The sequence below is a fragment of the Gopherus evgoodei genome, unplaced genomic scaffold (assembly GCF_007399415.2).
Source record: "Gopherus evgoodei ecotype Sinaloan lineage unplaced genomic scaffold, rGopEvg1_v1.p scaffold_48_arrow_ctg1, whole genome shotgun sequence".
Lineage (NCBI taxonomy): Eukaryota > Metazoa > Chordata > Testudines > Testudinidae > Gopherus > Gopherus evgoodei.
This window is the reverse complement of record NW_022060069.1, coordinates 1136841-1162733: the sequence shown is the minus strand read 5'-3', so window position 1 is coordinate 1162733 and position 25893 is coordinate 1136841. Positions and strand designations below refer to the sequence as shown.

The window sequence follows — 25893 nt, the reverse complement described above, 5'->3', positions numbered from 1 at the left end:
ACTGTAAAAAATACTAAGTGTAGCTTGGTTATTTATTCACATTATTTTCAATAAAAATTAAGAAAAAAAAAAAAAGTCTTGCCCCAAGAAGATTCACTTGGCCCCCATCAGGGAGGAGTCAGAGCAGGGGGGAGCCCACACGGGCTGGTTATTAGAACAGCTGGGTTCCCCCCACCCCCATTTCCACCCCCGTCCCACGCTGTGGTTTGAAAGCTCGTCTTGTGGTTAGTGCATCTATCACAGCACTGTACAGATACCAGCCTGCCGAGCTCCCAACGCGAGGGGCTGGGGGCTGTTCAAGTCTCTGCTTTCCCTGCCCCAGTCCAACCTCATATGGGGGACGATTTCCCCACCATCACCTCGCCCTTGATTGGCTTCACTTGGCCCCCTCCCTCCTCTGGGATCTGCTCCTCCAGCTGAGTGGAGAAACCCAGCTTGGGCGTCCGAATCTTGAATCCCTCCAGTGCTCCCGGCCCCTTCTCTCCTTCCCCCTGGGAGGAGCCCCCTCTCTCCTGCTGCTCAGAAGTGACTTCTAGCACTCCTCTGATTTTGGGGCTGAAGGCCAGCTTAGGGAACTTGAACTTAGGGGATTTCTCTCTGCCATCCAGCTCGCCTCTCTCCACATTGTATTCCCCCTTCGACTTGGAGGTGAAGCCCAGTGAGACCTTGGATGTTTCTGGCTTGGCATCTTGATCCCTCTCCCCCTTTTCCAACAAGGCCATCTCTGTCCTGGCAGCCGAAGAGACCACATTCCCGGCGTGTTCCCCTTCTTTCTTCTTGAAACCTGAGAACGTGATCTTGGGGGACTTCAGCTTGGCCGCCTTGAGAGCCATGAAGGTGCTGATGTGAGCCTCATCCTTGGCCTCCTCCGCCCTCACCAGCTTGAGGTTCATTTCAGGGTCCATCTCTGCTGCCTTATACGGGGAGGAGAATTCAACCTGGGGCAGCTTGATCTTGGCCAGCTTTGCCTTACTGTCCTGGGAGCCATTCTGCAGAGAAAGTTCTCCCTCCTCCCCGTTGAGCTGAGATGCTGATCCCTTCCCGCTGGTGCCCAGGTCCGTGACCTCGGTCTTGGAGAAGCCCAGCTTGGGCAGCTTCAGCTTGGAGCCTTTCTCCAGATCCCCTTCCTCCTTGGCTGAGGGCTCTAGCTCCCCGTTGACTTCCACTCCAGCTTTGGGTTTGGAGAGGGAGAGCCCAAAGCTGGGCTTCAGCTTTATTTTGGGCACCTTTGCCTTGCCATCCCCATCCCTTTCCAAGGAGCCAGCAGTAGCTTCGCCATCTCCTTCCAAGAGCCCAGAGGTTGCTTCTGCCCCCTTCCCCTTGGGCTTCACCAGCACAAAGACCGCCTTCTTCACCTTGGCCATTTTCACCTTGGTTTCAGCCTCCTGGGCCTTGCTTTCCCCCCTAGAAAGGTGCCCTTCTCCTCCTTCCTGGATGGCTTTGGGCAGGACGATCCCAAACTTGGGCAGTTTCATTTTATACTTCTTCCCTGCCTCGGCTTCAGAAGTGTCCCCCTTCCCTCCTGGAGCCTTGACACTACGATCCTCACCTTGGATGCCAGTGGCACCAGTTCTCGGCAGCTCTGTGGAGCCACTGTGGTGAAGCTGAGCCCCCTCAACTTCATATTCTGCATGCGCCTTGATACTTGGGGCAGAGAGCTCCAGGTCTGGCATTTTGAGCAGGGATTTCTTCCCCCCCCTCTGTTCACTGTCTGAACCCTTGTGGCTGTGGAGAGATGCCGTCATATTCCCCTCGTCCCCTTTGGATCCTGAAATCCCGAATGGTGACATCTTGATTTTGGGCATCTTGAGCCTGACCTCTAACCCTCCCACGTCTTGCTCCAGATCTTCAGCACCTGCCAGTTTCTCAACACTGACCCTGGTGTCTCCACCCATCTCGGCTTTCCCCCCCTCCAAAGCTGGAGCTTCCCTTGGGCCTGCTGAGAACCCCACGTCTGGAATGGCAAGCTGAGGCATTTTAAAGAAGTCCGTTCCCTCTGCTGTGGGGCAGAGGGGCTGGGTGTCCATCCTGGACTCGTCCCCCTTGGCCTCTGTGCCAACTTTGGAAATCCCGAACGAGGGCATCTTCAGTTTGAACTTGCTGTCGTAACCCTCTGTCTCAGAGTCCTTTGTCCTGGGGGAACTCTCCCCCTCTCCCTTGCCCACAGTGAAGCCGATGGGAACCGATGGCATTTTGAGTTTAGCCTCTTTCACCCCCACTTCGCTGCCTGGGGTCTCGAGGCTCCCCTGGAATTTAGGGGGTTTAAGCTCCACCTTGGGGGTCTTGGATGAGTTTATATCTGCCTCCCATTGGTCATCAGAACTAGCTCCCCCGGATTTAGGCAGCTTAATCTTTGGGCCACTCACTTCGACTTTGGGCACCTTCCCATGCAGCCCAGACGTGTCCAGAGCAAAGTCTTGATCTCTGCTTAAGCCAACATCAAATCCCACCTCTGGAGCTTTCACCTTCGGGGTAGAAAATTTAGGTAGCCCAACTGATGGCAGCTTAAATTTCCCCTCGGCTTCCTCCAGTCCCTTGATGGTGATCTCCCCCTCGGTCAGAGGTACCTCTACGTCTGACAGCCTGGCTTTGGGCAAGGAAATATCCAGTTTGGGTACCCGGATCTTAGAACCCAGCAGGGAGGCTTCGGTAGCATCAGCTGCATATTTGCCCCCTTCCATCTCCAGGGTTATTTTCTGGTCCTTTATGGAAGGCCCTTTCAGCTTTTGTCCTTTGAGGAGGTGCATTTCTGCCTCGGCACCACTTATCTCTCTATCCAAGTCTTTCCCCAAGAAACCCTCCAGCCCATATTTGGGCAGTTCCACCTTGGGCATCTTAATTTTGGTGTCTGCTTTCTTAAAGGCGGCATCCCCCTCTATTTTCAGCCCAGGCTCATGCTGGCCCAGCATCTCCACACTGGCTTTTGGCAAGCTGATATCCAAGTCTAGCTTTGGTGCAGAGATGTCAATGGAAGGCGCCTTGGGGATTTTCAAGTTTCCTTCATACCCCTTGATATCAGCCTCAGAGACGTCCATGACCGGCTTTCTCACCAATGGCTCGCCTTCCGCTCTTACACCGGGAACGGAGATCTGCAATGAAGGAACTTGGTCAGGTACAGAGATGTCTAGTGATGGCATCTTAACCGTGCCCACTTTTAACTTGGTGCCAGGGCTTTCCGGTCTCTCAGACATCTCCATGTTGGCTCTCTCCTCTTTGGCTCCAAACTTTGGCAGCTCAACCTGGGGCATTTTAATTTCTATGTCGGGGCCTTGGATGTAACTTTCATCTTTGGAGCCTCTCATGTCGGCTTCTACTTTTAGGTCAGCCTTGGGAGAAGAGATCGTCAGTTTTGGCATCTTCATGAAGGGGCCTTTTAGCTTCTCCTTGGGGCTCCCAGCAGCCACGTCGGGCTCTTTGGCAGCTGCTTTCCCTTTCTTGCCTTTCACATCAATCTCAGGAGCTGTCACACTGGGCCCAGACACTTCTACATCCTTCCTGGCAATGCCAAATGATGGCATTTTGAACCTGGGCATCTTCATCTTGGCCTCCTTGCCCTTTGATTTCCCGTCTAGCTCTCCGGACAAGGCCTCGACGCTCCCTTTCACTTCTCCCTTGAGTGTCTCTTGCTCCAGTTCCAGCTGCTTCTCCCTGTCCTGGCCCCCAAATTTTGGCAGTGAAAATTTTGGCATCTTCAGCTTAATGTCTGGGACCTCCATGCTGATGTTAGGCGATATTTCCCCAGCCTGTGTGACCCCTTGGTCTGAGACGTCCCCCTTTCCCTTGGGCAAGTCAATATCCACATCCACTCTGGGGCTGGAGATGTCAACTGTGGGAAGTTTCACTGAAGGCAGCTTCATTTTGGCTTCGGGGGAGTCCATATCGACGTGAGGCCCTGAGATCTCCACCTTCGCCTTGGGAGCCTTCCCCTCTCCCTCCGCAGAGAGCCTGGGCCCATCCAAGTCGGCCCCCTGTTTCGACCTGGAGAATGAGAGCCCAAATTTTGGCATCTTCAGCTTAGGCCCTTTGGTACTTGCTTCCAGGGTTTCTGCCTCCAGCTCAGCTTGCAGTGCCACAGCCTCCAGGCCTCCTTTCTTAACCTTTGGGCCAGAGATGCCAAATTTGGGGAAAGAGAATTTGGGCGATTTCAGCTTGGTATCGGTCTCCGGCAGTTTTCCACTGATGTCAACGGCAGCTGTGCCCCCCAGCGGGACCTCGATGGCCACATCGGGGAGCTTAGGCGTTGAAATTTCAACGGAGGGCAGCTTCACTGTGGCCTCCAGGATCCCAGGCTTCACTTCGGGGCTTTTCAGTTCTAGGCCAACCTTTGGGAACTTCGTATCCGCTTTGCCCTTCCCTTCCAGCCCTGCTCTGTCCAGTTCCTCAGCCTCCAGCTTCTCTTTCCCAAATGAAATATCCACCTTGGGGATCTTCGCCACCATCCCACTTAGATCCGGGCCTTCAAAGGCTGCACCCTGGAGCTCAACCTCTGCTCGTGGTGTGGGGCGGTCAGCCTTGGCCTTGGGAACTGGCACATCGATCTCCACCTCCAAGTCTTTGCAGACAGCCCCGAAATTTGGGAGAGGCTCCTGGGGCTTTTGCAGCTGGAGGTTGCGTTCCTTCAGGTCTGCCACTGCCCTCAGCTCTCCCTCGAAGCCAGGCTCTGCCTTTGGCAGATCCAGATCAACGCCTACCTTGGGCATGTCGATGTCCAGCGATGGCATCTTCACTGACGGGAAACTCAGCCTGGCTTGGGCCGTTTCCACCTCAGACTCCAGCCTCCTCCCATCAGCTTTTCCTGAAGGCAGCCTCACCTCAATCTTCGGCTTCTCGACAGCTATCTCAAGCTTGGGCTTTCGCATAGAGGCCTCCGACAGCTCCACATCGACCGGCTTAATCCCCCGCACAGAGATACCCAGTGTGGGCACACTTATCTTCCCAGCCACAATCTCCAGGCCCCCGGTGTCGGCCTCCAGCTGCGGGGCTTTGGGTGAAGGCACGTGGGCCTTGCTCTCAGCTTTCCCGGCCATGCCAGAGAGGTCGAATTTCGGAAGCGACACCTGTGGCATTTTGAATTTGAACTCGGGACCCTCAGCACCATCCCCATCAGGGGCTTTCACCCTCCCCTCACCGGCTAGCCCAGCTGGTTCCATTTTCGTTTTGGGCAGTTGCACGTCGGCAGCTTTGGGGACAGAGATGTCGATGGACGGCATCTTCACGACAGGGAATTTCATCTTCCCTTCGGCAGCAGGCTCTTTCGCTTTAGTGTCTGCATCGGGCTTGTGTTCCCGCAGGGAGATCCCAAAGCTTGGCATCTTAATCTTGGGACCTTTTGCCTTTAACTCAGGGCTCTCCCCCTCTGCCTTCCCCACTTTCACTTCCACCTGGGGCACCTTGAGCTCCCTCTCCACCTCCTCCTCTTTGGCTCTGCCCCCATGCGGGGGCAGGCTGATCTTGGGGATCTTCACAGTCACGTCAGGGAGCTCCACTTCCCATTCTGTGTCTGCCTTGCCCCTGGGAAGGGGGATCTCAACATCCACCTGCCGCACCCCTATGTTAAGGGAGGGGAGCTTCATGCCAGCTTTGTACCTCCCGGCTGCCCCCTCGGCATCCCCTTTGTCGCTGGGCAGAGAAGTGCCGAGCTTGGGGGCTGGGATGGCGGGTGTTTTCAGGGTGCCTTCCACTTCCCCTGCAGAGATGCCAAACTTGGGCATTTCGATTTTCAAGCCTTCCCCTTTGGCGCTCACGTCTGGTGGTTCCAGGGCTCCTTCCACTTTGGGAAGGCTCAAGTCCACCTCTACTTTGGGGGCTGCTATTTCCACCAAGGGGAGTTTGATGCCAGCCCTGAGCTCTTCCTCTGGCCCTTCTGCTTCCCGGTCTGCCATTGGCAGGAAAATCCCAACTTTGGGCACCTTCAGGTTCCCCTCCAGCCGCTCTACCTCCATTTCCCCCTCCGGAGGCCCAGCGGACACCCCGAACTTCGGCAGCTTGAGCTGCAAAGCTTCCTCTCTGCCCGAGATCTCCGGAGTCTCCACGCCAGCCGCTACTTTGGGGGCTTTGAGGTCAGGGATGGGAATGTCCAGTTCAACCTGGGGGGCCTTGAACTTGACTTGGTCCTTGAGTTCGACCTCCACAAGCCCAGCATCCTCCTTGGGCTTTTTCACCTTGGGGCATGGGGCTGCAAACTGGGGGGCCTTCCCCTGGACACCTGCCTCCCCTTCCACGCTCCCCTTGGGCCGGGCTGCTTCCAGCGTCCCCGTCACAGCCAGCACCTGCGCGCCTGCCGCCTCCTTCACCTTCAGCCTTGGAAATTTGAGCCTCCTCCCCTTGATGTGCGAAGAGGAGAGCTCGACAGAGATGTCTGGGCTTGGCCCGGCTGCTCCCGCCTCGGTCGCACTCTTTGCCTTCCTTAGCTTGGCGAACTTGGGCAAGGAGAATTCCACGTCCACAGGTGCCACATCCAGCTTCCCTGCCGACGGCTCCACGCTGCCTGTCAGGGCCACCTCCTCCTCCGGGGCCTTTGCCAGGCCCTTCCCCTTCTGCTTTCTCGTGGGCGCCAGGCTCTTTATGCTCTGGGGAGAGAGGAGAGGGAGAACACAGCCCTGTCAATCAGGTTCCAGCCTCTGCGCCCCAACGAGCACCCCTGGCGGCTGTGCAGGGTGGGAACGTTACCTCCACCTCTGTCGCCGCACTAGCAGCATGCAACCTGGGACTGACACTGCAGCTCTGTCCCTGCGATCCCAGCTCGCGGCATGCAATCTACATTCCTGGACTGCCATCTGAACAGCATTCTCCGTGTCCCTGTCCCATCTTCAGCAGTCGCTCCCAGGAGGCTGCCCATGTTCCGAGGCTAATGGCGTGTTTACTTATGTTGGGATGTATTCGGGATAATAGCAGCTACCAAGCCACGCGCTCTCCCTGCCTCACAACCACGGCTTAGACAAGCCACACGCCAGCCCACTCCCACTTCTTCGGGCAGGTCTACACTCCAGACCAGCGCCAGTGCCGCTGGAGTGCTTCTGGCGAAGCCGCTCTAAGCCAAGGGGAGAGAGCTGTCCCGGCGGCTCAACTCCACCTCTGTCCATAGCGCTGTCTCCACAGGGCATTACGGTCACCCAGAGCGGGGATACCCCAGAGCAATGTAGTTATACTGAAGTAAGCCTGCAGGGCAGACCTGGCCTAGATCCTGCACTAACAGGCCTGGAAACTCGGGCATCAAGAGGTGATGTGATGGGAGGGTCACAATAGTCAGTGGCAGAGCTAGAGAGAGAACCCAGGAGTTCTGACTCCCAGCCCCTCCTCCCCAACCAGCCCCCACTCCGCTCCCAGAACCGGGATAGAACCCAGGAGGCCTGACTACCAGCCCCCCCGCCTCTAACCCACCAGTCCCTATTCTCCTCCCAGAGCTGGGGAGAGAACCCAGGAGTCTTGGCTCCCAGCCCTCTTGCTCTAACCACTAGACACCACTCCCCTCCCAGAGCTGGGGAGAGAGCCCCCAGTCCAAAACTCTGTCACACCCGCTCCCTCACTGTCATACCCATGGAGCAATATGCAAACACCCCAGACCCCATGCCCATGGAGCCCTAGGCCCCTAGACGTCCCTCTTGGTGTCCCCTCCTGCAGGTTACCGACAGGAAAAGGAATCATTGCGGATGGCACCAGGGGACGGGACTAGCAGTGAGTACGAAGGGAAATAGCTCCTCACTGCCAGGGTACGGAGGCGAAGGGCCTGTTAGTTCCTGTCCTACAAGGGGACTGGAGTCCTGTGGCGGGGGGGGGGGGGTCCAACACGGGACAAGGGGAGGCACTAGCAAACAAGGACAGTCCTGCGCTGATTCGGAGCGAGCCCCTGTAAGGGGGCATTTCCATCCCATACTGCTGGGATCAGAGACCTTCTGCTCCGTCCCTTCCCCTGCCCCAGCGAGATGGGGTCCCTGCCAGTGGGCCCGGCCCAGCCCAGCAGTCCCCATCATGGAGCTCTTATGTTTCAGAGCGCCGGGGCCTGATCCTCAGTCATGCCAGGCCCTTCTGGGGCTAAAGTAGCCATCAGGGAATCCCAGCCACCCTGCAGGGTCATCCCTGGCTAGCATGTGGCTGGCAGGACCCTGCTCCGAGCCTCTGATTTTAGGAGGCGGATCAGGGTGTGTGGCCAGAGCGCACTGCACTGGGACTATTCCTGCCCCCCAGGGCCAGAAGGGCTAAAGCATGAGTTAGAGCCGCCCTGAGGCTGCAGTCATTGACACCAGGGGCCCAGAATACAGGGAACACAAAGGGGCCTTTGAAGTCCCCCACCTGCAGGAAGCGGGTAACTGAGAATCAGCCCAAGAGATGTTGCTGAGTCTCAAAGTCAGCTCAGTTATAAATGAACAAACACCCCCCCAGCCCGCCCCCAATCACTACCATTTCCCTTTGTGAGTCATTTGAATCAAACCCGTGTCTGAGTTACAGGTCAGCAGGAGGGGCTGGTACTGCGTACCAGCTTGGCCAGCTTCGCCTGGGGTCCCTTCACTTCCAGGCCGCCAGCTGTGGGGCTCCTGGGGACGTCTGACCGGGGAACGGTGCGTTTCAGGCAGAAGGAGACCTTGTACGGCTCCGCGCACTTCAGCATCCTGAGGGCGTCTTCGTATCGGACATTCTCAAAGTAAACCCTGGCGCTCAGGAGCTGGTCACCTGCGGGGATGGGTTGGGGGGAGTTTAGGGGCAGCAAATAGTGCAATAGAAACAGAAGCCATGCGCTGGATTCCCCTCAGGGCAGCCATCGCTGGGAGTGCCAAGGGCTAGCGCGGCAGGCGCACGTCACCCATGCGGGGATGTTGGCCAGGGTTCGAAGCCCCCCAACCAAACAAGTGGTTTAGGGCCTGCGCCGGGGACACGGGAGCTCAGCTGGGGTTCAGCTCCCTGCTGAGATCGCGAAACGCTCTGGCAGTGGGGCCGTGGGAGGTGCCTGGATAAAGTCTTGCTCCATGTAGAAGCCAGGAAATTGACCAGCGTTCCTCTCCCAGCATTTTAAAAGCAGAGCCCCCCGCAGTCACTGGGCCGTCCCCTGCGGCCCCCGCTCCCAGCTTACCACACTGCTATGGGCAGGACGGGTTTACGCTCATTGGCGGCGTAACAGCGACAAAGGCCACGCCAGCTGCTTGGCAGCAGCCGGCTGCGGACGCTTCCCTCCTGCCGACTCTGTGGCATTAATGTCTCCCCAAGCCCGGAGCCAGAGACACCGATCGCATATTCACTCTGGCTGCTCAGAGGTTATAATTCGGCCACCCAGCTGGGCAAGCGATACCCTGGGCAGCCCCTCTAGGCACCAACGAAGCTGAGTGCCCCTTTAGCCGTGGGCCTGTCAGCAAGGGGGCCACTTCATGCCCGCTGTGCAGGGGGCACCCGTCCCACTGGGAACTCTGAGTGACAGGGGACCTGCCCAGCACTGCTACCTTGCGAGTGGAACTGGGGATCCGCCAGCTATGGGGCACCCCCCTCCCATCACCCACAGAGCAAGCTTTAACAAAGCTGGGGCGATCCTCAGCCCAGCTACGCTGCTCGGCCCCCGGCCGACTGGGTGCTGCATAGACAGATCCCTGCCAAGGTCGGGGGCCCCCCGTCGGGCCGGGCGCTGCACAGACAGACCCTGTCTCAGGTTTGTGCTTCCCATCAGGCCGAGCGCTGCTCAGCCCCCGTCCCAACAAACTTCCAGTGCCAACAGACCAGGGAAGGATGGTTCTCCCCAGTTCCCAGACCGGGCGCTGGGGCCCAGAGAGCACCAGGGCCGTGCCCAGGGTCCCACAGGGAGTTGGTGGCAGACCTGGGTCCCTGGCTTACTCCTTCACCACTCACCTGAGGAACGAGGCCACTCACCTTCCCCTCCCTCCGAGTGTCACTCACCTTCTTTCAGGCTCAGGGCCTTGGCCGCAGGGGACTCCCTCAGCACGTGGGAGACAAAGAGCCCCTCCTTTCCCCCACCGGCCACGCTGATCCCACTGGCCCCGGCCCTGGCCTCTGTCTCCAGGATGATCTCCACCAGCTCCGACATCTTCGCTGCCTCCTGGCGGGGGAGAGACCCAGCGAGAAGCTGCAGGGGGAAGCTGGCACTAAGCTGAGCTCCCAGGAGCTGGGCCCTGGGCTCAGACAGGACTGGCGGGCACAGTGCCGGCTACCCATGACCCCCCCACTGGGTCTGCCTCTTCACCGGGGTGCCGTGAGGCTGAACGGCCCCAGGGAGAAGAAGGTGGATCCGGGACAAGACAGGAGCCATTTGCTGCTGGGCTCGGTTCCCTGGGAATAACCGAGTGCCAGCCCGGCACGTAGGGACGGCAGGACAGACGGGCCTGTGGCTGCTCCCAGGCTGCCGGGGCGAGTCCGTGAAAGCAGCAGCCCAGGGCCCATTGGGGATTGCACCCTGGGAGGGTGAGGGCAGAGGCCAGAGGGAGCGGCTGGCCCTGGAGCCACGGCACTGGTGGGCTGCAGAAATCCCCCAAGAGATCACGCGTGTGACAGACCCACGGGGGTTGCCCCGGGGGCTGGGGCAGGGCGGATCTCTCCAGTGGGGGGCTGCACAGCGCCTGGCACAGCTGGGCTCCGGAGGCCCTAGGCTGACAGGCGGCACCCGGAAGCCACTGGGCTGGACGGTGAGTCCTGGGGCCGCTGCGTTGTGTTCAATGGGGGGAGGGAGGGTCCGTGCTGGGAGTGAAGGAGAGAGGTGGGCAGGCTAGGAAGAGTTAATCCCTCACCTCCATCATCCTGGTCTGAGTCTCCATGGCGGGGGCGGGGGGTGTCTCTGGCTCCGAGGCGCTGGGCTGGCTCTTGCCTTTCTGCTGCAAGACCCACTTCAGCTCTGCATGGAGCTTCTCCTTCTGGGCCTGCAACGGGGGCAGAGGTGGGGTGAGCCCTGGGACCTTGGAAAGGGGTTGGGAGCTTGGGGAGGGGGGTCTAGTGGTTAGAGCAGGGGGGCTGGGTTCTATCCCCAGCTCTGGGAGGGGAGGGGAGGGGAGGGGGGCTAGTGGTTAGAGCAGAAGGGGCTGGGAGCCCAGACTCCTGGGTTCTATCCCAGCTGTGGGAGGGGAATGGGGTCTAGTGGTTAGAGCAGGGGGGCTGGGTTCTATCCCCAGCTCTGGGAGGGGAGGGGAGGGGGGCTAGTGGTTAGAGCAGAAGGGGCTGGGAGCCCAGACTCCTGGGTTCTATCCCAGCTGTGGGAGGGGAATGGGGTCTAGTGATTAGAGCAGGGGGGCTGGGTTCTATCCCCAGCTCTGGGAGGGGAGGGGAGGGGAGGGGGGCTAGTGGTTAGAGCAGAGGGGGCTGGGAGCCCGGACTCCTTGGTTCTCCCCCCAGCCCTGGGAGGGGAATGGGGTCTAGTGATTAGAGCAGGGGGGCTGGGTTCTATCCCCAGCTCTGGGAGGGGAGGGGAGGGGGGCTAGTGGTTAGAGCAGAAGGGGCTGGGAGCCCGGACTCCTCGGTTCTCCCCCCAGCCCTGGGAGGGGAATGGGGTCTAGTGATTAGAGCAGGGGGGCTGGGTTCTATCCCCAGCTCTGGAAGGGGAGGGGAAGGGAGGGGGGTCTAGTGGTTAGAGCAGGGGGCTGGGAGCCAGGACTCCTGAGTTCTCTCCCAGCTCTGCCACTGACCTGCTCTGTGGCTCTGGGCAAGTCCCAGCCCCCTCTCTGTGCCCATCTTATCTATTTACACTAAACATCCCTGGGACTCGTGTGCTTTCAGAGGCTGCCTCCCAGCCATTAGCTCGGGGATCTGCTGACTCGTGGACCAGCCCAGCAATAGAGAAAGGCCTTTCAGAGCCACGATCCCAGCCACTTTCCCTGCTGCCTCCCTTAGCCCTTCCCCTGCCCCATCCGGCCTTACGGCTCGTTGCGCGTTGTTGGCTTCCTCGGGTGACAGGCGTGGCCGGGGCCCGGGCAAGGGCTGGGGCTGTGCAGGCCACTTCTCCTTTACCTCTGCTGTCTTGAGCAGGGGAGAGAAAACAGGACTCACCTGGAGCCAATCCCACTCCCACCTCCTCTCAGCCACAAACACCCAGGCTAACGTGCTGACCGCCCCCCAAGGCACCAGCGGGGCCTAGGGCCTGCCACTCCGCAGCACAAAACCCTACCTTGTCAGCTATGGGAATCGCTCCCCCAGCCAGCAGCAGTGGGAGGCTGTTATCCTCGCTGCAGGCCAGCCACGGCCCCAATGCTCGGTGGCGGCAGGTCAGCTGCAGCTGAGCCCCACCAGCCACAGGGTCCCAGCAGGAAGCAGACGAGGTTCAGGACCCTCTTCTCCACCTCTATCCCTGCTCTGCAGGCCCCTGCCGCTCCAGGACCCCACACAGCCACAAAACTGGGCAACCCACCCTACAGGCTGGGCTGGGTCCCGGCTGGGGCGACTCGGGGACCGCACACTGCTTGGTGCAGGGATCGGGAATGGGATCAGACTGGGGGCCATCTAGTGCAGTCTCCCGTCTGCCAGAGCCCTGGCCCAGCTCCTGAGCCCTGGCCGGTAAAAGCAGGAGGGTTTAGATCCCTCTCCACAGCTCTTGCCTAGCATCTGTCCATCTGTCTCCCTGGCAGCGCATTCGGGCAGGGCCGCGTGCCCAGCTGCACACGGTAACCAGCCTGCACCCCTGAGCCAAGGCTTGTGCCCAGTGGCCTGGAAATCCAGGAGGGGCTGGGGGGTCTGATCCAAGGCTGCCCTGAGCAGCTTGGTCCATGGTCCTTCCTCGCCCTGGGCCTGCAGATCAGATCCCAACTCCCTGTGAATTGGAGCAGGGAGCCGGCGTGAACCCCCCGTGCAGCTACTTACGGGAGACTGGCTTCCTGCGCTGACAGCATGGCCGCCCGGCCGCTCGCTCTCCACGCCTGCCAGACAGGGAAAACAACACCGCTGAGGAGCCCTGAAGGGGAGAGGGCGCGAGGGGGGTCACACAACACTCGCAGGAGCCTACCTAGAAATACGCTGCGGCTCCACTACCAGATTCGGGGCCGAAGGCCAAGGGACTGCTGGGATCTGGCCAGGGCAATGCAGGGGGGAGGAGGGGTCCCATCGGTGACCCCAGCCCACAGGCTGCTGAGATCGTTGATCTCAGGGGAGCTGCTGCCCCCGGGGGGTTTCCGTCCAGCGTCCCAGATTCCAGCAGAGGATCTCGCATCCCAGACGGCTCCGTTTCCCTGGTTTCCCATCGCCCCGTCCTGTCCGGATGCGTAGCCTCGCCATGCAGTGGGTGGACGCGTCTGGCAGGCTCCGAACAGCAAAGGGCGTTTGGGCGTCACACACGAGCCGTGCCCCAAACCACCACACAACGTAGTGCAATTTAACACAGCCGGCGCAGGACGGGGGGAGCTCCCGGCCAGCCCCAGGTGCCCCAGGGCACGTAACTGCACCTCGGGGTCACTGCCGGGAAAGCCCCGGCACGGGGCCACTTTCTCCCTCCCCCGCTGGGACTTGGCCCTGCGGTGAGGGGAGAGCCCCCGAGGTCAAAGGAACCTGATCTAAACATGGCCCCCCCAGGGCCCTGTCAGGAACCAGCGTCCCCGGGGCCCTGTTTATTCCAGCCAGTGGTCAGCAGGGAAACCAGCCCAACCCCCAACCTGATAACACAGATGGGGAGCCTGGCCCTCAACACTCCTCCAGCCCCTCGCAGGCCAGCGCCCCTGCTGCTGTCTTTGGGGGGGCTACACCGTGCACTGGTCCCAGGGCCCCCAGGCAGGCAGGTCTGCCCAGGGAGTTGGGAGGCTTGGACCACGCACCCATCCCCAGGCCGTCACAGGGGCTCACTCAGCCACCCGCCACGTTCATCTCGCTGGGGCAGGGCTGGCAAGTTTCCCAGGCAGGACCCCAGCCCTCGGTGTAGTGTGAGAGCCAGCCCCCCGCTCAGCTCCATAACGGGGTATCAAGTGTGTCGCTCCCTTTACAATCCATACTCCGAACAGCACGAGGTGTCACCTCAGAGCAAACCCGTCCAGCCCAGTTCCACTTCATTCAGCCGCCAACTTCCTTGTCCGGCTGGTATGCAGGATGGCGTTCACTGCTGCCAACAAATGGGTCTTTTGGCCTGTGGATTGCAGACCTTCTTTTGGGCTAAATGGAAGCAGCAATTAACCCTTTTGTGGAGCATGATAGCTGGAAAGAATAGAAGCCACCACCCAAAGTGTGGGGCGGGGGGTGCAAGGCACATACACCAAGGGCAGCTCGGCAGCTGAGCTGTGTGGACTGTGGAGTTCCCGACAGCAATAAACACAGGAGCCAAGGGAAGGTTTGACGAGCTGCAGGCGCGTGCTCGAGCATCCCAGTACTAGTGCCCCACGGAGAGAGCCTGCCCCTCACCGAGACGCACTAGCTCCTGTGGGGAGGAGACGGATGGGCAAGACTGTGCAATATCCATATGGGGGTCAGGGGTCAGCACAGATGCTGCTCATCTCACTCCCCTGACAGCCTTGGGGGGGCAAGACCAGTGGGGGGGGCAGAATGCTTTGAATGGCAATGCCCTGCCCCCTCATAGGCTGCTCCCCTAAGCCAGTCACCCCCACATCCACCCCAGAGCCAGGAAGAGAACCCAGGAGTCCTGGCTCCCGGTTCCCAGCCCTACAGTGACTTACTCAGCGACTCTGGCTGTGCCCTTCTCCCTGAGGCTCCCTGCACCTGACGCCTCCTTGCCCCAGACCCAAAGAGGTTCTCCCTTCTGCACCTCCCCTCTCCCCACTGCACCCCTCATGGGCCCCCCCCATCTCAGCCTGGGGGCAGACTGGCATCGGGCGCCCATCTCTGCACGGGGCCTGGTGGCATTTCATTCCCACGCCTGTGCCAGCGGGGCCCGTCCCTGGAAAGGTCACTGGCTGACATCTCACATTCCCAGCCCCCGGGAAACAATGGGTCCCTGCGTCCTGCCCAGGGCCACGCTGGCATAGCTGAAATTCTGGGCAAAAGTTCCCGGGACCCCAAACAATGCCTCTGCACAGCCCGGGCTCCTCCCACCCGCAGGCAACAGCAGCAGCTCCACAGCCACCCTCCCCACCCGGTTCTTTTTCTCAGATGGGGGCTGGTCCCAGCTCGGAGAGGGGAGGGGGGCCCAGTGGGTTGGGGAGCCAGGACCCCTGGGGGCTGGTCCCAGCTCGGAGAGGGGAGGGGGGCCCAGCGGGTTGGGGAGCCGGGATCCCTGGGGGCTGGGCCCAGCTTGGGGAGGGGAGGGGAGGGGAGGGGAAGGGGGCCCAGCGGGTCGGGAAGCCAGGACCCCTGGGGGCTGGTCCCAGCTTGGGGAGGGGAGGGGGGCCCAACAGGTCGGGGAGCTGGGACCCCTGGGGTCTGGTCCCAGCTTGGGGAGGGGAGGGGAGGGGGGCCCAGTGGGTTGGGGAGCCAGGACCCCTGGGGGCTGGTCCCAGCTCGGAGAGGGGAGGGGGGCCCAGCAGGTTGGGGAGCCGGGATCCCTGGGGGCTGGGCCCAGCTCGGGGAGGGGAGGGGAAGGGGGCCCAATGGGTCGGGGAGCCGGGACCCCTGGGGGCTGGTCCCAGCTTGGGGAGGGGAGGGGAGGGGAGGGGGGCCCAATGGGTCGGGGAGCCGGGACCCCTGGGGGCTGGTCCCAGCTTGGGGAGGGAGGGGAGGGGAGGGGGGCCCAATGGGTCGGGGAGCCGGGACCCCTGGGGGCTGGTCCCAGCTTGGGGAGGGGAGGGGGGCCCAATGGGTCGGGGAGCCGGGACCCCTGGGGGCTGGTCCCAGCTTGGGGAGGGGAGGGGGGCCCAATGGGTCGGGGAGCTGGGACCCCTGGGGGCTGGTCCCAGCTTGGGGAGGGGAGGGGGGCCCAATGGGTCGGGGAGCCGGGACCCCTGGGGGCTGGTCCCAGCTTGGGGAGGGGAGGGGGGCCCAATGGGTCGGGGAGCCGGGACCCCTGGGGGCTGGTCCCAGCTTGGGGAGGGGAGGGGGGCCCAGCAGGTTGGGGAGCCGGGACCCCTGGGGGCTGGTCCCAGCTTGGGGAGGGGAGGGGGGCCCAGCAGGTTGGGGAGCCGGGACCCCTGGGGGCTGGTCCCAGCTTGGGGAGGGGAGGGGAGGGGGGCCCAATGGGTCGGGGAGCCGTGACCCCTGGGGGCTGGTCCCAGCTTGGGGAGGGGAGTGGGGCCCAGCAGGTCGCGGACCCAGGTCCATCCTTTGTCTGGTCAGACTGGGAACAATTTGGGGCAGCAACCATCTACTGGGTCTGTGCAGTGCCCAACCCCAAGGGGCCCCCTGCTCTCAGTGGGGGGGGGGTAAGGGTAAGGTGCTCCCCCGTCTCACTGTGTGCCTGTAAGTGCTACTGTAAAAGACCTCACAACAAGCCCAGCATCCCAGCCTTCGGGCCCGTGAGCACTTTCCTCTCCAGCCCCCCCACTCAGCCTGGCAGGTAACACACTCGGCAGCTCCCCCCCAGCACAGGGCGCAAGCTGCCCGCAACGTGCCCCCAGCCCTGGGGACTGGTCCCCACGGAGGAGCCGGCTGGCTTATCTGGCTGCAAGAATTCGAGTGGAAGAGGGCACGTGGCCAGGGGTGGTGGTAATTCCCCATTCCCAGGGGCCTGCCCAAACAGCCCCAGGTTAGTTAAACAGGAGCCATTTGACCACTGTAAACACACCTCTACAGGCCCAGATATCCCCTGCCCCCTCGCGGGCCCAGGTTCCAGGCCAGGGACTCACCACGCTACAAAGGGACCTCACAACACTGGGTGTCTGGGCAACAACAGGGCAGATGAAATTCAGTGTTGATAAATACAAAGTGATGCACGTTGGAGAACATCATCCCAACTAGCCGTGCACCATGATGGGGGCTGAACGAGCTGTTCTCACTCAAGACAGATCTCGGCGTCACTGTGGCTAGTTCTCTGCAAACACCCACTCGAGGTGCAGCGACGTCAAAGGCGCGAACACAACGCTGGGAATCATTAGGAAAGGGAGAGATAATAAGACAGAAAATATTGAATTGTCTCTGTATAAATCCATGGGACGTCCACACCTTGAACCCGTGGGCAGATGGGGTTGCCCCATCTCACAGAAGATCTACTGGACTTGGAAAAAATTCAGAAAAGGGCAACAGAAATGCTGAGGGGGGTTAGACCGGCTGCCGTGGGAGGAGGGATCAATCAGGCTGGGGCTGTTCAGTGTGGAAAAGAGACGGCTAAGGGGGGATGGGATAGAGGGCTATAAAATCATGACTGGTGTGGAGAAAGTAAATCAGGAAGTGTTATTTACTCCTCGTAACACAAGAACTAGGGGTCACCCAATGACGTTAACAGGCAGCAGGTATAACACATACAAAAGGCAGTATTTCTTCCCCCCGCGCACAGTCAGCCTGTGGAACTCCCTGCCAGGGGATGCTGTGAAGGCCAAGACCATAACAGGGTTCAAAGGGGAGGTAGATAGATTCCTGGAGCACAGGCCCCTCAGTGGCTACTAGCCAGGCTGGCAGGGACGGTGTCCCCAGCCTCTGTTTGCCAGAAGCTGGGAATGGACGACAGGGGATGGGTCGCTTGCTGATCCCCTGTTCATTCCCTCTGGGGCACCTGGCACTGGCCACTGTGTGACAAAGTGGGGGATTTTTTAAAATTTTTCATGGTTTCCCAGGGGTTGCATGCAGAGGGGGTGGGACTCGGTGTCCCCAGGTGTTACTGGTTTAACGAGGGGAGGGGAGAGGGAGTTTGTTGGGACACAGGACCGGGGAGGGAACTAGGGAGCCCAGACGATGGCCTGGAGGACGGAGACCCCAGGGACTGGTGACCTGGTGACCCGGAGGCCCAGCTCAGGACTCACAGCCGGTTCTGGCCAGTGGAAGGACAATGGGCTGTGGGGAGAGACCCCGGTGACCTGACCAGCCGGCTCCAGCCAGAGGGGGGCTGAGAGGAGAGGAGACCCAGGGGACCCAGTTTACGACCCTGTTTCCCTGGAGAGAAGCCAATGGACGGGGGGGGGCTTGGGGCCGGGGATATCGGAGGCCCAGCTGGGGAGGGGGGCTCGGGGCTGGAGAGGGGGAGCAGGCAGAGCCCCCCCTGGCTGCAGGGGGACTGGGATGTGCTGGGCTGAGGGAGCCAGGCCTGAGAGTTTCCTGTGCTGGGTTCGGATGCTCAGTAAACCCTCCTGTGTTACGCTGGCTGAGAGTCGCTCCGGGCTAGAGAACAGGGGTGGGGGCATTATTCCCTCTGGGGGTGGAGGCCCCGGGGGCCCAGAGCACGTGGACTCCCTGAGTGGGGGCCCACGGCAGAGACAGACGTGCTGAGGCTCAGAGAGGTGCGGCTCCAGGAGGTGGAGGGGCCCAGGGCTGGCGCTTCCATTAGGCGACCGCCTAGGGCGCCAGGATTCGGAGGCGGCATTTTGTGCACTTCCCACAGGACACGAGGGAGCTTCCAGTTCCGCTCCTGTCGCGCCGCCGAAGAAGGACCTTCTGCCGACGTGCCGTGGAAAACAGCAGCAGGCAATTGAGCAGCTCAATGACGGCCGCTGTCGCCTGCAGCATTTCGGTGGAGGGTCCTTCTTCGGCGGCGCGATGGGAGTGGAACCGGAAGCTCCTGCGCGTCCCATGGGGAGCGCACAAGATGCCACCTCCGAATTCTGCCTAGGGGGCCAGAAACCCTGGTGCCACTCCTGGAGGGGCCTTACCCCCGGAGAGAGTGGCCCCCCGAGAAGGGCTGTCGCACTGAAGGGGGATCCCCCAGGGACTGCAAGGGCCACGAGTGGGCACGACTGCGAGTCCGTGACACACTGTCAGGACAGGACACTGGCCCAGATGGACCTTTCATCTGACCTGGTCTGGCCGCTCTTATGAGAGTTCATCTGACTTAACTCCAGGCATGAATTTCACGTGGTGCAGTTAAAGGGCACGACCCCCCCCGGGCACACGCTCTCAACTCGACTTTCACCCCTACCCCATGTTCACAAATCAGGAGTGCGCTGCCCCCAGCGAGCCTGAGCCTGGTTTAACCCCCGAGATTAAAACCAGAGCAGCTCGGGTCTGGCCTGGTTTAGCCCAGGGGTGTTGAGCGAGCCCTGGGGTAGATGCGGCGAGATGGGCGGAAGGGGTCTGCCAGCTCTCGTCGAGGTGCAGGAGCTGCGGGGGGGAGTGTCTACACGACCAGCCTGCACAGCCCGGCAGTGGAGAGGCGTATTTGCGATAAACGTCCCCTGCCGAACGCCAGGGGCTGCAGGAGTCGGGTCTTGTGGCAGAGACCGAGCACCAGGGGACGAGAGCGCAGACGATCCCCAGCTCCCACACGCCTGACGCGACGCTGAGACAAGCCGGGTCAAAAGCCAGTCGGGAACTGAGCTCCATCCCGCGTGTCATGCCGGAGGCGCTTGTTACCAGATGCATCAGGATAGTGCCCAGAGACCCCCTGGTGCCAGGCGCTGCCCAGACCCCGCGTGGGAGATGCCAGGAGCTCCCAGGAGCAGGGACGCGGCAGAGTGAGGGGAAGTCACTTGCCCATAAGTAGGTAACAGAGCCAGGACCTGACTCCCTGTCCTTCAGCCTACGTGGCCCCATCATACAGCCTGACCCAGCGCCCAGTCTCCCATCCACATGGGGAAACTGAGGCCCAGAGATGATGTTGCCCAAGGAGCCTGGGCAGCCTCCCATAGCCTTGTCCGATGCCTCCACTCCAAGGCCACCTTTCCTCTGGAGCAGGGGACAGCTCAACCCTGGGGGTCAGAGACCGGCCTCAGGGGTGACCCTGGGGAGACGCTGTCTCCCCAGCTCTGCAGAGGCTGGAAACCAGGGCTCCCGTTAACCCCACGCCGCCCAGAACGGAACCGGGCAGATGGGAGCAGCAGCCAGCCATGAGCCCTGGGCAGGTGGGAAGAGAGGCGAACCCAAGTCCTCCTCCCAGGGGGAAGAAATGCTGGGCAGAGGGCGAGATTCCTTCCGGCTGCAGAGGCCCCCCACCCCGGGCCGCACAGAGACACGTCCCCTGCGCTGCTTTCCCTGCCTAAAGCGCCCAAGCCCCCTGGGGAAAGTCAGCAAACGAGAGTCGGAGAATCCGTCCCACTCGCTAGCCGGACAACCGGCAGCTTGTTCGCCTTTCCGGCTCCTTCTGCCGCTGCTCCCCGCGGGAGCAAGGAGTGGGGAATGCCAAGTATTTTATAGGCTCAGCAGAAAAAAATTAACCGGGGGTGGGAAAGGAGGGGCCCGGGGGCTATTTCAGGAGACTCCAGCTTTCTGTGCTGCAAAGGGATGAAAATGTGTCGAGTTTTAGCTCTTTCTGCCAGCAACAAAACCCAAAGCAAACCAAACCCAGACACCCAAAAGCTGGCGCAGAGCTGGAGTGTGCAGCCCCGGCCCAGGGCCCCCCAGCGCTAGGCGCTGCAGTCAGACCAACGGGACGGTCCCTGCCCCACGGAGCTGGCAGGCCAAACAAACCCCCTGCTTGCGGGGAGAAGCGTTTCCCTCGGAACGTGCTTTGGGACAAACCCACTTTTCCCAGCAGTGCAGAAATTCCTGATGTCAGCCAAGCCCCCAAAATCTCTCTTTTTGGGGATGAAAAGCTGGAAAAATAAAAACAACAAAGAAAAATGTCACTAAAGCTTCTGTTTCTGCTGAAATCTTTCCTGGGAACAAAAAAATGTTTCCTGGTGAGCTCGGCCTCAGCCCTGGTCAGGAGCCATCGCCACTGCAGCGTGGTGACATCTAGGCTGGAGCCGCTCTGCGTTAGGCGCTGCACAACCGCGGAGTGAGCCCCAGCCCTGCCCCACACAGCTCACAGACCAGACCAGGCAGATGGGGAACCCGGCATGGAGAGGGGCCGGGCCGATGGCAGAGCTGAGAAGAGAACCCAGGGGCTCTCTGCCTTGGTGCACTGCGCGGACAAACACACAGGAGGGCACACGGCTGTGAGCCACTGCACAGGTGGGGAGGGGCAGCGGTTTGACCAGCGCATGTGGGCCCTGGAGGCCATACAGTGTGTTTGTACCCGCCCCAGACCCAAGCTGCAGCTGGCCCCCCATGCTGGAGTGGTGCCAGGCCCCCTCCTGAGCCAGCGGGCACAGCCCTGGTCCACTGCACCCTGAGCTCACGTGGAGGGGCAGTGCCGTTCTCCGGGCACAGCCCCACCCCTGCCCAGCAGTGCCAAGTCCCCAGCGGGGTGGGGAGACAGGGTACCCCAAGCTCATGCAGAGGGGCAGTGATGTTCTCCGGGCACAGCCCCACACCTGCCCAGCAGTGCCAATCCCCCAGCGGGGTGGGGGGACAGGGCACCACGGGCTCCCAGCCAGGCCTGGTGAGAGAACCAGGGGGCCCCGACCCTTCCCCTTTGGGGGGCCCTGCTGAGCTTGGGGCCCGTTCTGACCATCCCCATCCCCTGCCCTGCGCCCAGCTCCCCCGAGGGGCTGGGGTGGGGGCAGCATGAAGGCCCAGGCCCAGAGGCAGCAGTAATGGGCACATCAACCCTGCGGTGGAAAGGGGGGCATGGGGGTGCAGACAGGAGAGCTGGAAGCAAGGCCAGGCCAGGGGATGTCCGCGGAAGAACCACCTGCAGCCACAAGGGAGGATGGCTCCAAGCTGGGGCAGGCGAGGCCTCCTCTTCCCCCCCTGCACTCGCTGGCCAGCCCCAGGCTGCTCTCGGACGGTATCTGGCCCGAGGCCGAGCGGCACCAGAGGCTCCAGTTCCCTGGCTCCAGCACCTCGGCCGCGCTCCACCCTGCTCCGGCTTCCCGTTTCTAATTCTGTCCCGGCGGCCGGCCCCCGTCTGCCCAGCCCTGCCTCAAGCCGACAGGCAGCCCGCCCGGCCCCTCAAGTTCATTCCTCCCCCTCTTCCTCCCCCACGCCAGGCTCAGGCTGCCCCTTCCCCCACTTGCCCACTGCAGTTCGTTCTGGGACACAGCCCCGGCCTTGGGCTCCAGTGCCCAGGACGATCCCGCCCGGTCCCATCACACGCCAGGGCCCCACTTCCCAGCACGTTCCCGTTTGCCCCGGCAGCTCTGTGGCAGGAGACACCAGCCAGCGGGGGCGGTTTAGTGCCAGCGATTCTGCTTGAATTAAATGAGGGGGGGTCAAAGAGTCTGAGCCGATTACGCGGAGGATCTAATTAGCCAGCGACTGAATTCAAGCCGCGGCCTCGTGTCTAGGGCTGTTCTCCCACCCTGGTTTTCCAACGCTCCGGCCTTGGGCTCGCTTGGGGCGGCTTCTCGGACAGCCCTTGGCAGGGGTCTTGGCTGCAACCAGTCAGACGGTGCTGCCCCGAACCGGAAAATCCAGCCCTAAAATCCCCGGCTCTCAGCCCCCTCAAGCAGCACCTCAGCTCCGCCAGGCCGGGCGCCCAGCTCAGCACCAGCTCCCACCTCCCCACCCCGGGAGCGTTTCCTTCATGGCAGAAGAGGCTGCAGGCAAAACAAACTTGTCAATTGGCTTCCTGGAGGAAGCAGGGCTGGGGAATCTGAGCGGCAGGAGGTTGAGAAGTGGCTTCCTGTGTGGCGACTCACGGCACGCATCCTGCCTGGCTGGCGCTGGCCGCAGGGGGTCAGGTCGCGGCCCCACCAAGGTCCCCTGGCTCCCAGTGCAGAACCACTGACGCGGCAGCAGTGGCTGGGTTCCCAGAGCAGCCACCCCCTGGTTCCCTCGGGTCCAGGCCCGGCTCCCCGCGAGGCCGGGGGAGAAGCCCAGGTCAAACAACCAAGCGTGCCCAGTTTGCAGGGGAAGTGGCTGCCCGCTTGCCCTGGCAGGACAGTGCTGGTTCTGGGGTGACTTTGTGCCAGCCAAAGCCTTGCCCCCTCTGGCCAGTGTAACCATTCCTGTCCCAGGAGACATCGTGAGGTGGCTCTGAAACCAGCTCTCTGCTCCCACCTCGTGCCCGCCCAGCTCCGGCGGGCAGCGTGATCCCCGGCCAGCACGGCTGCGCTGGCTCAGAGACGGTCGCACCAAGGCCTGGAGTAACCAGCAGGCATTGGGTGCTCTCGCATGGAGCCCTCGGCGCAGGGGGGACCCTGACCACCATACTCGGACGGGTGGCATCGAAGGTTGCATGTCACCCAGACTGAGCCCAGCCCCCCGCCCCCTTCATGACTGGGGGTGGGGGTGGCTGGGCCAAATATGAGCAAACGTGCCACCCCTCCCCCAGTTTCCACAACGCCCTCAGACCCTTTAATCCAGCACTGGCTGGGAACTTCTACCGCCAGGGCTTGTCGCGCTGGAGGGGAGCGGGCACCCGCCCTGCTGGCAAGGGCGCGGTTTGATCCAGTCCCCCTGAGGAGCACGTAGCAGGTGCAATGTACCCAGCTAGGGCCCTGGTCTCTAGCCCACAGGGTCCTCGGGCAGGGGCCACCACAGGCCAGCGGACCCTGGTACTTCCCTCTAGCCGCAGCTCGTGCTGCTTTACTCAAATCTCTTCCCAGCTGAGCTGAGTAAACCACGAGCCCCGTCCCGCGCCAGCCTGGCTACAGCAGCCTGGTCCCACTATCCATACAGCTCCCAACCCTATCTGCACAGCTCCAAACGCGGCAGGGCCAGGAGCTCAGGCTGGAGCCCTGGGCACTGCTGGGGCAGGAGTGCAGCAGTGGGCAGACCCATCCCTTGCTTGGAACGGCCCAGCCCCGGCTGCCCCTGGGCACCGTGCGCTGGGCAAGAACAGCCCCTGCCAGCCAGGCCACGCGTGGGGGGAGCAGTGGGAGTCACTGCCTAGAGTAACAGAGCAAGGGGAGCTCGGGGGGCCCAGCACAAGGACTCGCTCTTTGCAAGGGACCAAGCCCAGAGCTGGGGCATTTCCACAGGCTCCCATCCACACCAGCCAGGGACTGTGCACCCCAGGGTGCCCAGGCTCCAACTCCAGTGCTGGGGCAGCGCATCGGAGCACAGACTGACCTGCCCTCTAGACCGGCACCGCACGGGACTGGCTCCCGCCCAGCCTGACCCTGCACCCCTGGAACTGGCGGAGCCAGCAGGGGCACCGGGACCCTCTCCACGGGGCACAGTGCTAGTGAGCGGCTGGGCAGAGAATCCAGCCGCAGGCTCAGCTCACGGGGCCGGAGGCAGGTGGATTCGCCACCAGGCCCCCTGTACAGCCATACACAACACCCACCCCCAAGTCCCATGCTGCTCCGCCCCCAACAGGTCTTTGCGCCAGTCACCATTTGCACGCCTGCCTTGCACTGGTGCAACTGCCCAGACTGCAGAGCGGTGGCTGCTCATCCCCCTCACGCCTACCAGGGCCCTGCTATGACCCACACCGAGCTGGGCGGCCAGGCAGCCCTGGGGTCAAACCCCGCTGGCCAGTGGCTGAACCTTGAAACCTGCTGGTGGCCGCCCCACAGGCCCCAACCCCACCCTGAGACCGGGCCCCTCCCAGGCTGGGGAGTGCACCCTCCCCCCATGGAACAGTCCCTCCGACCCGGCCACGGGCGCTGTGTATGTAGACCCAGCTCAACCCCCACATCCCTGCCCACGCCAGCCTCCTTCCTACAGACCCCGAGTTCCCAGGGAACAGGCGGTGCCAGAGATCCAACCGGGCTGGGTCAGCCTCTCCCAGGGCAATTCCCCAGCAGAGATCGGGGCACCCCCCTGCCAATCACTCAAACCACCCCCAAGAGTGCTGCCCCTCGGCTCCCCTGCCCCCCTCACTGGCGCACCTCAGAGCTGGCCGGGCCTGAGGTGACACGGCTTAACCTCCGCCACAGGGGTCTGGTCTCATCCCTTCGCTCGGTGCCGCTCGCACCCGTGCCAAGCACCAGTCCTGAGCTGCCAAGTACAAAGAGCCCCCCAACCCAGCCCAGCCCCCCTCCCAACACGAGAACGCACAACGGCACAGAGCTCGCCCCAGCTCCCCAAACAATCAGCGTCAGCAGCGACCCGGCCTGCGGAGCCACCCGGGGGTGCAGGCGGCACATCTGCACCCCTGCATGTCGCCCTCGGTGCAGGGCCTTCGCCACCAGCTGACCCTGGTGCCCGCAAGCACAGCTCACTGCTCACAGCCCCCCACCCTGGCATGAAACGAGCCGGACGGGTCTCAGCCCATCCCACCAGCAATGCACCGGGGTCCCCTCCTGCCCACGGCACTGACCCCCAAGGCCGGAGCGCTGCGTGGGGAGCTCGTTCGCCCTGGGCTGGGATTCAGTAGCAGGAAACTGGGTTTTGAAGCCCCTGTGAGATCTTGGCACGTTTTGCTGCTGCTCTTCCACTCGCCGGAGGCGACAGACGGGCAGTGCCAGGGCAGCCCCACGCAGCACCTTACCTGGGAGCTGGCAGCCCCTGGCCCCGGCTCTCTGCGCCCCCCGGCAGAGAGATGGACCCCCAGCCCGCCGAGCCAAACGCCGCCAAGCGGAGGGAAGTGGCCCAGGCCAGCGAGCCCTGCAGCTGGCTGGGGAAAGGAGGCTGGAGACACAGCCAGGTTCTAGCCCAGAGCAGAAAGGGGCAGGCGCTCCCCAGCCATTGGCTGCAGCCAGGCCGACATCAGAGTCCGTGGGATTGTGCGAGTGTGTGTGAGAGTGTGTGTGTGTTTTCACAGCCCCTACGGGATTCAGATATTACTTACTGTCCACGCTCTGCACTTAAAGGGCCAGGGGCAGCTCTGGCCCAGAGGCAGGCTCCTTTCTCGGCCAGGTTGCAGGGAGGCAGGGCTTGGGGTGGCTGGGCAACTTCCCCCATGCCAGTGCCCAGCCCCGCTGAGCTGCAGGCATGAGGGCAGGGCACGGAGACCCCCTGGCCACCCTGCACCATGGGACTGCAAGGACCTGGCAGCCACAGTAAGGGCTGCCGGGACCCCACACCCTGAACCCCCTTCCGCACCCCAAGCCTGTCCCCAGCCCTGAGTCCTCTCCCGCATTCCAACTCCATCCCCAGCTCTGAGCCCCCTTTGATACCCAAACTCCCTCCCAGAGCCCACACCCTGCAACCCCCCTCACAATCAATCCTATCCCCAGCCCTGAGCCCCCCCATACCCCTCATCCCAGCCCCCTCACCCCCACACACCCCAACCCCATCCCCAGCCCT

General features: G+C 62.2%; 1 protein-coding gene across 3 annotated transcripts; it reads right to left on the bottom strand.

Moving 5' to 3' along the window:
• Nucleotides 1-14: 14 nt before the first annotated feature.
• On the bottom strand, nt 15-25191 carry PRX (periaxin). Of its 3 annotated transcripts, none has more exons than XM_030546701.1 (7): nt 25136-25191; nt 12778-12833; nt 11842-11940; nt 10722-10850; nt 9877-10063; nt 8474-8667; nt 15-6569 (listed from the first exon to the last, which is right to left on the bottom strand). In XM_030546701.1, the coding sequence occupies exons 4-7, from the start codon at nt 10746-10748 to the stop codon at nt 330-332; spliced, it is 6648 nt and encodes a 2215-aa protein (XP_030402561.1). In that variant the 5' UTR covers nt 10749-10850; nt 11842-11940; nt 12778-12833; nt 25136-25191; the 3' UTR covers nt 15-329. The 3 variants fall into 3 exon arrangements, with proteins under 3 accessions (XP_030402561.1, XP_030402564.1, XP_030402562.1); XM_030546704.1 differs by having other exon boundaries at nt 9877-10036; XM_030546702.1 differs by having other exon boundaries at nt 11842-11936.
• Nucleotides 25192-25893: the final 702 nt, after the last annotated feature.

Bases quoted from the DNA above. Each gene is read 5' to 3' on its own strand.
- PRX (XM_030546701.1), bottom strand. From the start codon at position 10,748: ATGGAGACTCAGACCAGGATGATGGAG. The intron at 8,668-9,876 runs GTGAGTGACACT...CCATCCCCGCAG, and splicing joins GGCCCTGAGCCTGAAAGAAG to GTGACCAGCTCCTGAGCGCC. The intron at 6,570-8,473 runs GTACGCAGTACC...CTCTCTCCCCAG, and splicing joins AGGCGAAGCTGGCCAAGCTG to AGCATAAAGAGCCTGGCGCC.